General features: G+C 35.9%; 1 protein-coding gene across 3 annotated transcripts in view; it reads right to left on the reverse strand.

Annotated features, from left to right (window-relative positions):
• The window catches only part of LOC138326022 (rapamycin-insensitive companion of mTOR-like), a 57,520-nt gene that overhangs the window by 42,762 nt on the left and 1,302 nt on the right, over nucleotides 1-13,456 (reverse strand). For all 3 annotated transcript variants that reach the window (XM_069272120.1, XM_069272119.1, XM_069272117.1), the window contains exons 3-13: nucleotides 12,667-12,826; nucleotides 12,127-12,258; nucleotides 9,077-9,267; nucleotides 8,560-8,732; nucleotides 4,553-4,623; nucleotides 3,999-4,066; nucleotides 3,719-3,801; nucleotides 3,222-3,309; nucleotides 2,953-3,043; nucleotides 2,762-2,828; nucleotides 2,251-2,331 (exon numbers count right to left, since the gene is read on the reverse strand). In XM_069272120.1, coding sequence (XP_069128221.1) covers nucleotides 2,251-2,331; nucleotides 2,762-2,828; nucleotides 2,953-3,043; nucleotides 3,222-3,309; nucleotides 3,719-3,801; nucleotides 3,999-4,066; nucleotides 4,553-4,623; nucleotides 8,560-8,732; nucleotides 9,077-9,267; nucleotides 12,127-12,258; nucleotides 12,667-12,826 — 1,205 coding nt within the window. The remainder of the gene's footprint in view (nucleotides 1-2,250; nucleotides 2,332-2,761; nucleotides 2,829-2,952; nucleotides 3,044-3,221; nucleotides 3,310-3,718; nucleotides 3,802-3,998; nucleotides 4,067-4,552; nucleotides 4,624-8,559; nucleotides 8,733-9,076; nucleotides 9,268-12,126; nucleotides 12,259-12,666; nucleotides 12,827-13,456) is intronic.

The following is a 13,456-nucleotide window of genomic DNA, read 5'->3' on the forward strand; positions in this document are numbered from 1 at the left end:
TCACACTCACCATGTGTATGAGTTGACCCAGAAGTATGGTGGTTCTAACATATCATACTCACCATGTGCATGAGTTGACCCAGAAGTATGGTGGTTCTAACATATCACACTCACCATGTGCATGAGTTGACCCAGAAGTATGGTGGTTCTTACATATCACACTCACCATGTGTATGAGTTGACCCAGAAGTATGATGGTTCTAACATATCACACTCACCATGTGTATGAGTTGACCCAGAAGTATGGTGATTCTAACATATCACACTCACCACCATGTGTATGAGTTGACCCAGAAGTATGGTGGTTCTAACATATCACACTCACCATGTGCATGAGTTGACCCAGAAGTATGATGGTTCTTACATATCATAATCACCATGTGTATGAGTTGACCCAGAAGTATGGTGGTTCTAACATATCACACTCACCATGTGCATGAGTTGAACCCAGAAGTATGATGGTTCTAACATATCACACTTACCATGTGTATGAGTTGACCCAGAAGTATGGTGGTTCTAACATATCACACTCACCATGTGTATGAGTTGACCCAGAAGTATAGTGGTTCTAACATATCACACTCACCATGTGCATGAGTTGACCCAGAAGTAAGGTGGTTCTAACATATCACACTCACCATGTGCATGAGTTGACCCAGAAGTATGGTGGTTCTAACATATCACACTCACCATGTGCATGAGTTGACCCAGAAGTATGGTGGTTCTAACATATCACACTCACCATGTGCATGAGTTGACCCAGAAGTATGATGGTTCTAACATATCACACTCACCATGTGTATGAGTTGACCCAGAAGTATGGTGGTTCTAACATATCACACTCACCATGTGTATGAGTTGACCCAGAAGTATGGTGGTTCTAACATATCATACTCACCATGTGCATGAGTTGACCCAGAAGTATGATGGTTCTAACATATCACACTCACCATGTGCATGAGTTGACCCAGAAGTATGGTGGTTCTTACATATCACACTCACCATGTGTATGAGTTGACCCAGAAGTATGATGGTTCTAACATATCACACTCACCATGTGTATGAGTTGACCCAGAAGTATGGTGGTTCTAACATATCACACTCACCATGTGTATGAGTTGACCCAGAAGTATGATGGTTCTAACATATCACACTCACCATGTGCATGAGTTGACCCAGAAGTATGATGGTTCTAACATATCACACTCACCATGTGTATGAGTTGACCCAGAAGTATGGTGGTTCTAACATATCACACTCACCATGTGTATGAGTTGACCCAGAAGTATGGTGGTTCTAACATATCACACTCACCATGTGCATGAGTTGACCCAGAAGTATGATGGTTCTTACATATCATAATCACCATGTGTATGAGTTGACCCAGAAGTATGGTGGTTCTAACATATCACACTCACCATGTGCATGAGTTGACCCAGAAGTATGATGGTTCTAACATATCACACTCACCATGTGTATGAGTTGACCCAGAAGTATGATGGTTCTAACATATCACACTCACCATGTGCATGAGTTGACCCAGAAGTATGGTGGTTCTAACATATCATACTGACATGTGTATGAGTTGACCCAGAAGTATGGTGGTTCTAACATATCATACTGACATGTGTATGAGTTGACCCAGAAGTATGGTGGTTCTAACATATCACACTCACCATGTGTATGAGTTGACCCAGAAGTATGGTGGTTCTAACATATCACACTCACCATGTACATGAGTTGACCCAGAAGTATGATGGTTCTAACATATCACACTCACCATGTGTATGAGTTGACCCAGAAGTATGGTGGTTCTAACATATCACACTCACCATGTGTATGAGTTGACCCAGAAGTATGGTGGTTCTAACATATCACACTCACCATGTGCATGAGTTGACCCAGAAGTATGGTGGTTCTAACATATCACACTCACCATGTGTATGAGAGTTGACCCAGAAGTATGGTGGTTCTAACATATCACACTCACCATGTGTATGAGTTGACCCAGAAGTATGATGGTTCTTACATATCATAATCACCATGTGTATGAGTTGACCCAGAAGTATGGTGGTTCTAACATATCACACTCACCATGTGAATGAGTTGACCCAGAAGTATGATGGTTCTAACATATCACACTCACCATGTGCATGAGTTGACCCAGAAGTATGATAGTTCTTACATATCACACTCACCATGTGTATGAGTTGACCCAGAAGTATGTTGGTTCTAACATATCACACTCACCATGTGCATGAGTTGACCCAGAAGTATGGTGGTTCTAACAAACAGCTGGTCTTCACTACTGATTACAACCTCTACCAAGGCCTGAAACACAACATTATACTTATACTGTAAACGAACATATCTTTGCTAAGTCAGCATTCAAATTGTTCATGGTGTGATAATTGTCACGCTGTGGTAATTGTAATTCTGTGCATCTTTAGTTTAATCATTTACATATCAATATGTCCACTGAGATTTAATGAAAGTGAAAGAAGTTAACATTTCACATCATGAATAATTCTACATATACAGGAAATACCAGGGTAGGTTGCTAAAAATTCTCTTTTTTATTTGATTTGCTTCTTGCTCCATGAAAGGAAAGTCATCAACATAGAAAACTTTCATTGTGACTTAAGAAGACTGACATGATTGTTTACAATACATCTGCAAGCCTAATCACAGTCATTTGAGTCTTATGAAAGACTAGAATTTGAAGTGATTAAAAACCATTACAGGTCCCCATACTACTTACATCTAAAATGCCAGCACCGATCCAGGCTGAGAGTAGGAGAGCAAGATGATTCTCTACCAAGTTTGGTCTGAAAAAGAGGTTAAAATAACAACTAATATATATACAAATATATTGAAATTTAAAATTGATAGAAAATTTGATATTTTGTAGAATACAGTCAATGTGTATTTGTTTGAGTTACAGGCACATACCTGATTTTGGCCATATGTGGTAACAGGGAGCGACCTTCCTCACAAATAAAACCGTCAGTCAGACGCCAGCTGTCTCGCATCATAGACGGATCTGTAATCAGGTTTAATCGGGATACTTTCAAGAGAATTCATAATTTATCCTCCATTATAGAACATAATTGTTTTATATTTTTTTTTCTATTGATAAAAAACATTCTATATAAACATACACATTTTTGTAGAATACTGACTCCTTTTATGATAATAGTTTCACTTGTATCACTACTCACCGACACTCAGCAGGGCAGTGGAGAAGTTGTCCGTCCATTCAGGAATTTGTAGACGGAATAAGTCGTACAGTATTTCTATAATTCCTTGCTACAATAACAAAGTTGGAATTATTTCAGTAGCTGATTTCTAATTATTAATGAAACAGCATTATGAAATGTTTTCTATCACAATCAAAAGCACACATGAGTTAAATACAATCAAACACAGTATTTTCATGAACTTGACATTGTATGATAAATTCTCACTTTTAATTTCATATGAACTAGAACTATATTGGATATAGAATGCCTCTGTCAACATATAAAATTAGGATAGCATGGAATTTGTTAGATTGTAAAATTAATAATGATGTTTCCTTTTTTCCACCAAACAAATTACACATCACAAAAATATCTTTATAAAAAGCAACACTAGTAAAATTCTTTTAAATATCATGAAACTATTTACATACATAGCATCAGGACAATTTTCCTGTCTACCAGTTAATGTAACCTACCCGGATCTCATAATATGGTAGATACAGTATTCCCACCAAGGACTGCAAACCAGTACCATCAGGCCGACAGAATCGTATAATACCTGTAAACGACAGAAAATGGAAACATTCACAAAATGAATATACATACATGTAAGTTTTCAGCTGTACAGTTATACTTTAAATACTAATGAGAATTAAGAATGATCATGATTACATATATTTTACACACCGACATCTAGGTATTTTAATGACTGTGATGCTATTTGATGAGTTCCTATCATAATTAGATCACACTTACCTGGCCAGGACCTCATTATAGACACAATAGCCATTTTACTGGCAGAAAATCGGTTCTCTTTATCCTCTCTGAAAAGTATAGAAATATATGTACATTGTAGATGGTTTTGTGTCAGATTCCTTTTGTTGATAATTTTATTTAAGTAATTCGTATCCTACAGACATATGTCTATAAGGATCCAGTGTTATATGGAAAATAACTGTTGATATTACTTCATTGACCCATAATTTTTTTTATTATAATGTGTTCAAATAATACTAATCCATCAGAAACTTTCACCATACAGTGAAACACCTAGTTGTATAGTATATTAGGCATTCAGTTACTCCTCATGATTTTAACCTACAAATTCACAACAAACATGAAACTGAATCAAAACTGCATTATCTTGTCTGACTGATGCCAATCTTAAACCTCAAGTTTTTGCTTAGCCAATAAAAAGGGACTATTTGTGACATCTGTTATGATTGACTAAGTCTAAATCTATGACAATATTACAGACTTATTGCTCGTTAGTGTAAATCACTCTGTTTTTATTGTAAATCAGTTTTTACCCGGATTGATCGGAGGAGTTCTCGGCTCCACTGTACCGGTAATGGCAGTCCGTGAATGGAGCTAACAGTTGCTGAAATTAGAAAATTACTGTTATAACAGCAAAAATCTTTCACATTAGGAAATATAATTAAAATATAAATTGATACTGCATAAGCTATATCATTTGTCTATACTTTCTATTCTTTGCCTTACTTCCATTATCTGGAGTTGGTTTCATGATGTAATATGAGCTAAATTTTGTAGGTTCTTTTATCCTATAGAATATTAAATAATTTACAGATACAAGTATATATCTCAGATGGAATATCTCTGATCAGCTAAGCTCTCTGACTAACCTCTAGATCAGTATTGAACTGATGAGATGGTCTATCTTTGATCAGCTAAGCTCTCTGACTAACCTCTAGATCCGTATTGAACTTGATGAGATGGAATATCTCTAATCAGCTAAGCTCTCTGACTTACCTCTAGATCAGAATTGAACTTGATGAGATGGGCTATCTCTGATCAGCTAAGTTCTCTGACTTACCTCTAGATCAGTATTGAACTTGATGAGATGGGCTATCTCTGATCAGCTAAGCTCCCTGACTTACCTCTAGATCAATATTGAACTTGATGAGATGGGCTATCTCTGATCAGCTAAGCTCCCTGACTTACCTCTAGATCAGTATTGAACTTGATGAGATGGGTCTGATCAACTAAGCTCTCTGACTTACCTCTAGATCAATATTGAACTTGATGAGATGGGCTATCTCTGATCAGCTAAGCTCTCTGACTTACCTCTAGATCAGTATTGAACTTGATGAGATGGGTCTGATCAGCTAAGCTCTCTGACTTACCTCTAGATCAGTATTGAACTTGATGAGATGGGTCTGATCAGCTAAGCTCTCTGACTTACCTCTAGATCAATATTGAACTTGATGAGATGGGTCTGATCAACTAAGCTCTCTGACTTACCTCTAGATCAGTATTGAACTTGATGAGATGGGTCTGATCAGCTAAGCTCTCTGACTTACCTCTAGATCAGTATTGAACTTGATGAGATGGGCTATCTCTGATCAGCTAAGCTCTCTGACTAACCTCTAGATCCGTATTGAACTTGATGAGATGGGCTATCTCTGATCAGCTAAGCTCTCTGACTTACCTCTAGACCTGTATTGAACTTGATGAGATGGGTCTGATCAGCAAAGCTCTCTGACTTACCTCTAGATCAGTATTGAACTTGATGAGATGGGCTATCTCTGATCAGCTAAGCTCTCTGACTTACCTCTAGATCAGTATTGAACTTGATGAGATGGGCTATATCTGATCAGCTAAGCTCCCTGACTTACCTCTAGACCTGTATTGAACTTGATGAGATGGGTCTGATCAGCAAAGCTCTCTGACTTACCTCTAGATCAGTATTGAACTTGATGAGATGGGCTATCTCTGATCAGCTAAGCTCTCTGACTTACCTCTAGATCAGTATTGAACTTGATGAGATGGGCTATCTCTGATCAGCTAAGCTCTGACTTACCTCTAGATCAGTATTGAACTTGATGAGATGGGTCTGATCAGCTAAGCTCTCTGACTTACCTCTAGATCAGTATTGAACTTGATGAGATGGGTCTGATCAGCTAAGCTCTCTGACTTACCTCTAGATCAGTATTGAACTTGATGAGATGGGCTATCTCTGATCAGCTAAGCTCTCTGACTTACCTCTAGATCCGTATTGAACTTGATGAGATGGGCTATCTCTGATCAGCTAAGCTCTCTGACTTACCTCTAGACCTGTATTGAACTTGATGAGATGGGTCTGATCAGCAAAGCTCTCTGACTTACCTCTAGATCAGTATTGAACTTGATGAGATGGGCTATCTCTGATCAACTAAGTTCTCTGACTTACCTCTAGATCCGTATTGAACTTGATGAGATGGGCTATCTCTGATCAACTAAGCTCTGACTTACCTCTAGATCAATATTGAACTTGATGAGATGGGCTATCTCTGATCAGCTAAGCTCTCTGACTTACCTCTAGATCAGTATTGAACTTGATGAGATGGGCTATATCTGATCAGCTAAGCTCCCTGACTTACCTCTAGACCTGTATTGAACTTAATGAGATGGGTCTGATCAGCAAAGCTCTCTGACTTACCTCTAGATCAGTATTAAACCTGATGAGATGGAATATCTCTGATCAGCTAAGCTCTCTGACTTACCTCTAGATCAGTATTGAACTTGATGAGATGGGTCTGATCAGCAAAGCTCTCTGACTTACCTCTAGATCAGTATTGAACTTGATGAGATGGGTCTGATCAACTAAGCTCTCTTACTAACCTCTAGATCATTATTGAACTTGATGAGATGGGCTATCTCTGATCAACTAAGCTCTGACTTACCTCTAGATCAATATTGAACTTGATGAGATGGGCTATCTCTGATCAGCTAAGCTCTCTGACTTACCTCTAGATCAGTATTGAACTTGATGAGATGGGCTATCTCTGATCAGCTAAGCTCTCTGACTTACCTCTAGATCAGTATTGAACTTGATGAGATGGGTCTGATCAGCTAAGCTCTGTGACTTACCTCTAGATCAGTATTGAACTTGATGAGATGGGCTATCTCTGATCAGCTAAGCTCTCTGACTTACCTCTAGATCAGTATTGAACTTGATGAGATGGGTCTGATCAACTAAGCTCTCTGACTTACCTCTAGATCAGTATTGAACTTGATGAGATGGGCTATCTCTGATCAGCTAAGCTCTCTGACTTACCTTTAGATCAGTATTGAACTGATGAGATGGGCTATCTCTGATCAATTAAGCTCTCTGACTTACCTCTAGATCAATATTGAACTTGATGAGATGGGCTATCTCTGATCAGCTAAGCTCTCTGACTTACCTCTAGATCAGTATTGAACTTGATGAGATGGGCTATCTCTGATCAGCTAAGCTCTCTGACTTACCTCTAGATCAGTATTGAACTTGATGAGATGGGTCTGATCAGCTAAGCTCTCTGACTTACCTCTAGATCAGTATTGAACTTGATGAGATGGAATATCTCTGATCAGCTAAGCTCTCTGACTTATCTCTAGGTCATTATTGAACTTGATGAGATGGGCTATCTCTGATCAACTAAGCTCTCTGACTTACCTCTAGATCAATATTGAACTTGATGAGATGGGCTATCTCTGATCAGCTAAGCTCCCTGACTTACCTCTAGATCAGTATTGAACTTGATGAGATGGGCTCTCTCTGATCAACTAAGCTCTCTGACTTACCTCTAGATCAATATTGAACTTGATGAGATGGAATATCTCTGATCAACTAAGCTCTCTGACTAACCTCTAGATCATTATTGAACTTGATGAGATGAGCTATCTCTGATCAGCTAAGTTCTCTGACTAACCTCTAGATCATTATTGAACTTCATGAGATGGGCTATCTCTGATCAGCTAAGCTCTCTGACTTACCTCTAGATCAGTATTGAACTTGATGAGATGGGTCTGATCAGCAAAGCTCTCTGACTAACCTCTAGATCATTATTGAACTTGATGAGATGGAATATCTCTGATCAACTAAGCTCTGACTTACCTCTAGATCAATATTGAACTTGATGAGATGGGTCTGATCAGCAAAGCTCTCTGACTTACCTCTAGATCAGTATTGAACTTGATGAGATGGGCTATCTCTGATCAGCTAAGCTCTCTGACTTACCTCTAGATCATTATTGAACTTGATGAGATGGGCTATCTCTGATCAACTAAGCTCTCTGACTTACCTCTAGATCAATATTGAACTTGATGAGATGGGCTATCTCTGATCAGCTAAGCTCTCTGACTTACCTCTAGATCAGTATTGAACTTGATGAGATGGGTCTGATCAACTAAGCTCTCTGACTTACCTCTAGATCAGTATTGAACTTGATGAGATGGGCTATCTCTGATCAACTAAGCTCTCTGACTTACCTCTAGATCGGTATTGAACTTGATGAGATGGAATATCTCTGAACAACTAAGCTCTCTGACTTACCTCTAGATCAGTATTGAACTTGATGAGATGCCTGGTGCGAGGATGGTTGAGGAGGTGGAGTATAGTACAGACAAGACTCTCGTTGATCCTTGGGTATTGATGACAGTCTAATGCAGCCCTCAGGATACTCCCAATGCCACCACACTTAGCAATCAGTTCTGGGTTCAGGAATGCTGAAAATACAACACTAATCAATTATCATGAATTTGAATCTAACCACATGGTAGGTCTTTTAAAGTTTCTTCCTTTCTAAGAAATTTTATAGAATTTTAACCACTGACTTCAGGTATAAACTTCAGAAACTATCTCTATTCTCAAGATTTACAAACAAACAAAAAATACTGAAATATTTAATGTAAGGCTACTTTTTGGTGTAATTCAACATTTAATGAAGTTAATATCATTATTTCATAGTTACTGGAACTGTATCAAAGCTCAGAGTAAGTAGAAATCCTGTTTTACTTTGGATAACATATTAATAAATGTTGTAACAGCAGCATGATAAATAATAATTTACCTATTTCACAAATAGTAGAGAGACAAACGCGGACCATGCGATCCCGTTCACCTGCTCCATCATTACCAATGGCAACCAGTGGGTAGATTAAGGAACAGGTGAGTCTGTGTGGGGCCAGCTGTGCTATCCTGCGTACCAGTTTGATGGCATGTATCCTCTCCACCTCATTGTCCAGGCACATGTCAATGGACCTATCAATAGAAACAGAAATGGTTCCAGATAATATACTGTATACATACAAAATTGGTACCAGGTAATATACTGTATATAAAATTGGTACCAGGTAATATACTGTATACAAAATTGGTACCAGGTAATATACTGTATACAAAATTGGTACCAGGTAATATACTGTATACGAAATTGGTACCAGGTAATATACTGTATACAAAATTGGTACCAGGTAATATACTGTATACAAAATTAGAACCAGATAATATACTATATAAAAAATTAGTACCAGGTAATATACTGCATACAAAATTGGTACCAGGTAATATACTGTATACAAAATTGGTACCAGCTGCAGGTAATATACTGTATATAAAATTGGTACCAGGTAATATACTGTATACAAAATTAGTACCAGATAATATACTGTATACAAAACTGGTACCAGGTAATATACTGTATATAAAATTGGTACCAGGTAATATACTGTATACAAAATTAGTACCAGATAATATACTGTATACAAAACTGGTACCAGGTAATATACTGTAAACAAAATTGGTACCAGGTAATATACTGTATATAAAACTGGTACCAGCTGCAGGTAATATACTGTATACGAAATTAGTACCAGATAATATACTATATACAAAATAAGTACCAGGAAATATACTGTATACAAAACTGGTACCAGGTAATATACTGTATACAAAACTGGTACCAGGTAATATACTGTAAACAAAATTAGTACCAGATAATATACTATATACAAAATTAGTACCAGGTAATATACTGTATACAAAACTGGTACCAGGTAATATACTGTAAACAAAATTAGTACCAGATAATATACTATATACAAAATTAGTACCAGGTAATATACTCTATATACAAAACTGGTACCAGGTAATATACTGCAAACAAAATTAAATATTGGTACCAGGTAATATACTGTATATAAAACTGGTACCAACTGCAGGTAATATACTGTATATGAAATTAGTACCAGATAATATACTATATACAAAATAAGTACCAGGTAATATACTGTATACAAAACTGGTACCAGGTAATATACTGTATACAAAATTAGTACCAGGTAATATACTGTATACAAAACTGGTACCAGGTAATATACTGTATACAAAATTGGTACCAGCTGCAGGTAACATACTGTATACGAAATTAGTACCAGATAATATACTATATACAAAATAAGTACCAGGTAATATACTGTATAAAAAATTGGTACTAGGTAATATACTTTATACAAAATTGGTACCAGCTGCAGGTAATATACTGTATACAAAATTGGTACCTGGTAACATACTGTATACAAAATTGGTACCAGGTAATATACTGTATACAAAACTGGTACCAGGTAATATACTGTATACAAAATTGGTACCAGCTGCAGGTAACATACTGTATACGAAATTAGTACCAGATAATATACTATATACAAAATAAGTACCAGGTAATATACTGTATACAAAACTGGTACCAGGTAATATACTGTATATGAAATTAGTACCAGGTAATATACTATATACAAAACTGGTACCAGGTAATATAATATACAAAATTGGTACAAATGTATACAAAATTGGTACCAGCTGCAGGTAACATACTGTATACGAAATTAGTACCAGATAATATACTATATACAAAATAAGTACCAGGTAATATACTGTATAAAAAATTGGTACTAGGTAATATACTTTATACAAAATTGGTACCAGCTGCAGGTAATATACTGTATACAAAATTGGTACCTGGTAACATACTGTATACAAAATTGGTACCAGATAATATACTGTAAACAGAATTGGTACCAGGTAATATACTGTATACAAAATTGGTACCAGGTAATATACTGTATACAAAATTGGTACCAGGTAATATACTGCATATAAAATTGGTACCAGGTAATATACTGTATACAAAATTGGTACCAGATAATATACTGTAAACAGAATTGGTACCAGGTAATATACTTTATACAAAATTGGTACCAGGTAATATACTGTATACAAAATTGGTACCAGGTAATATACTGCATACAAAATTGGTACCAGGTAATATACTGTATACAAAATTGGTACCAGATAATATACTGTATACAAAATTGGTACCAGGTAATATACTGTATACAAAATTGGTACCAGGTAATATACTGCATATAAAATTGGTACCAGGTAATATACTGCATACAAAATTGGTACCAGGTAATATACTGTATACAAAATTGGTACCAGATAATATACTGTATACAAAATTGGTACCAGATAATATACTGTATACAAAATTGGTACCAGGTAATATACTCTATACAAAATTGGTACCAGGTAATATACTGTATACAAAATTGGTACCAGGTAATATAATGCATATAAAATTGGTACCAGGTAATATACTGCATACAAAATTGGTACCAGGTAATATACTGTATACAAAATTGGTACCAGATAATATACTGTATACAAAATTGGTACCAGGTAATATACTCTATACAAAATTGGTACCAGGTAATATACTGCACACAAAATTGGTACCAGGTAATATACTGTATTCAGAATTTAAAATAATAACAGGTCGGGTTATAGAACCAAACTTGGACTAGCCTTTCATAAAAATATTGTGCAAAGCAAGCCATAAATCAATTTACTTTTACTTTTTCTTTCCCTTTATTTCTACAACTGTATTTTCAAAATAGTACTTTTGATCTAGATATTGTCAAAAGTTTTTGTCCCATGCATTCTGGAGGTGCATTATGTTTAATTTACTAGCCGTATAAGTCCTGAGTTACCTAGTGTAGTGTGATGTTTAATGTACTAGCCCTATAAGTCCTGAGTTACCAAGTGTAGTGTTTTACATACCTGACAATGAGATAGTCCATGTGTAACTTGTACAGGAGATCCAAAGTTTCTCCATCTTGTATAAAATACCTCAGTACTCGCAATGTGGCTGCTCGGACTTCTTTTGCTTCATGGAATAAACTCACCCTCAGGCTGAAATAAATGTTTTATGATACCTTAAAACTAAGTAACAATCCACTTGTTTTATTTTTACCTGTTAAGTGGTAAATGCAGCAGATTATTATCTTGCAACAATTATGAATTAGACCATAGTAAACCTTTGAGTGATCTACAAACATTATGAATTAGACCATAGTAAACCTTTGAGTGATCTACAAACATTATTTTCATTGTGACAGTAAGTGTTTTTTTGAGCGACATACAGTTGGCTTTGACTAGCAAAAGAATTCAAAATTACAAAGGGTGCACATGGTTTTTGGTAATAACATCAAAAGTTAGACCAAACAAGGTCTTAATGATTAAACATTAGGTTCATTGTAATCCTATTAATGTTTTTTAACAGTCCGCAAAGATTATATCAAAATAAAAGGAATTCCTTACCAGCAAAGAATGTCTTGCTTTGAATATCCTAAACTTTTCTCCTTTCCTAATTTGTACAGTAGTTTAACAAATGCATTCAGGTATCCTAGTTTCTTGGTCTTATGAACATGAAGATGCACTGTTGCTATTGTCAGAATTTCTTTAACATTCTCGCCAGGATCTGAAAAAAGAAAATATTAGCATTAATTGAAAGTACATTGCTAAAATGCAGAAATCTAACAAATTCATGGTATAAGCTCATATCAAATATCAAAATATGATACATATGTGAATTGTTAATTAATATGACTGATATTTTAAGTTCACTTTTAAAATTTATATTTAATTAAATACTGCATGAACTTTTGATCAAATTCCAAATATTTAATCCTGACTTTGTGAGCACAAAGATTAACTGATTCACATCGCAGAAAATGATGGAACAACTCAGAGTGAAAACTGCAAAATAACCATTATCATTTTGCTTTAATTGAAAATTGAAGTTGATTCTTTTAAATCATACATTTAAAATGCTAAAATAGCCCACCATTACGATTGTATGACGATTGACATGTTTACTGTAACAGCTCGTCTTGATTTAGGACTCGTATTCTTAAATGTTACACAGGCCATGATACATAAATTTAACAAATACAGTACTGTTTACTTTTATCACATCTATAAGTAACCCATGGTCCCCATCAGGTAATCAGCAAGTCTGTATCAGATCAGTCCGTTCTAATCGACATTGTTTATGTTTTCTCTGTCCAAAATTCCCCCCTTCTAAATCACTGTCGTTTAAGCGGTTAAC

The sequence above is a fragment of the Argopecten irradians genome, chromosome 6 (assembly GCF_041381155.1).
Source record: "Argopecten irradians isolate NY chromosome 6, Ai_NY, whole genome shotgun sequence".
In the NCBI taxonomy this organism is placed as follows: Eukaryota; Metazoa; Mollusca; class Bivalvia; order Pectinida; family Pectinidae; genus Argopecten; species Argopecten irradians.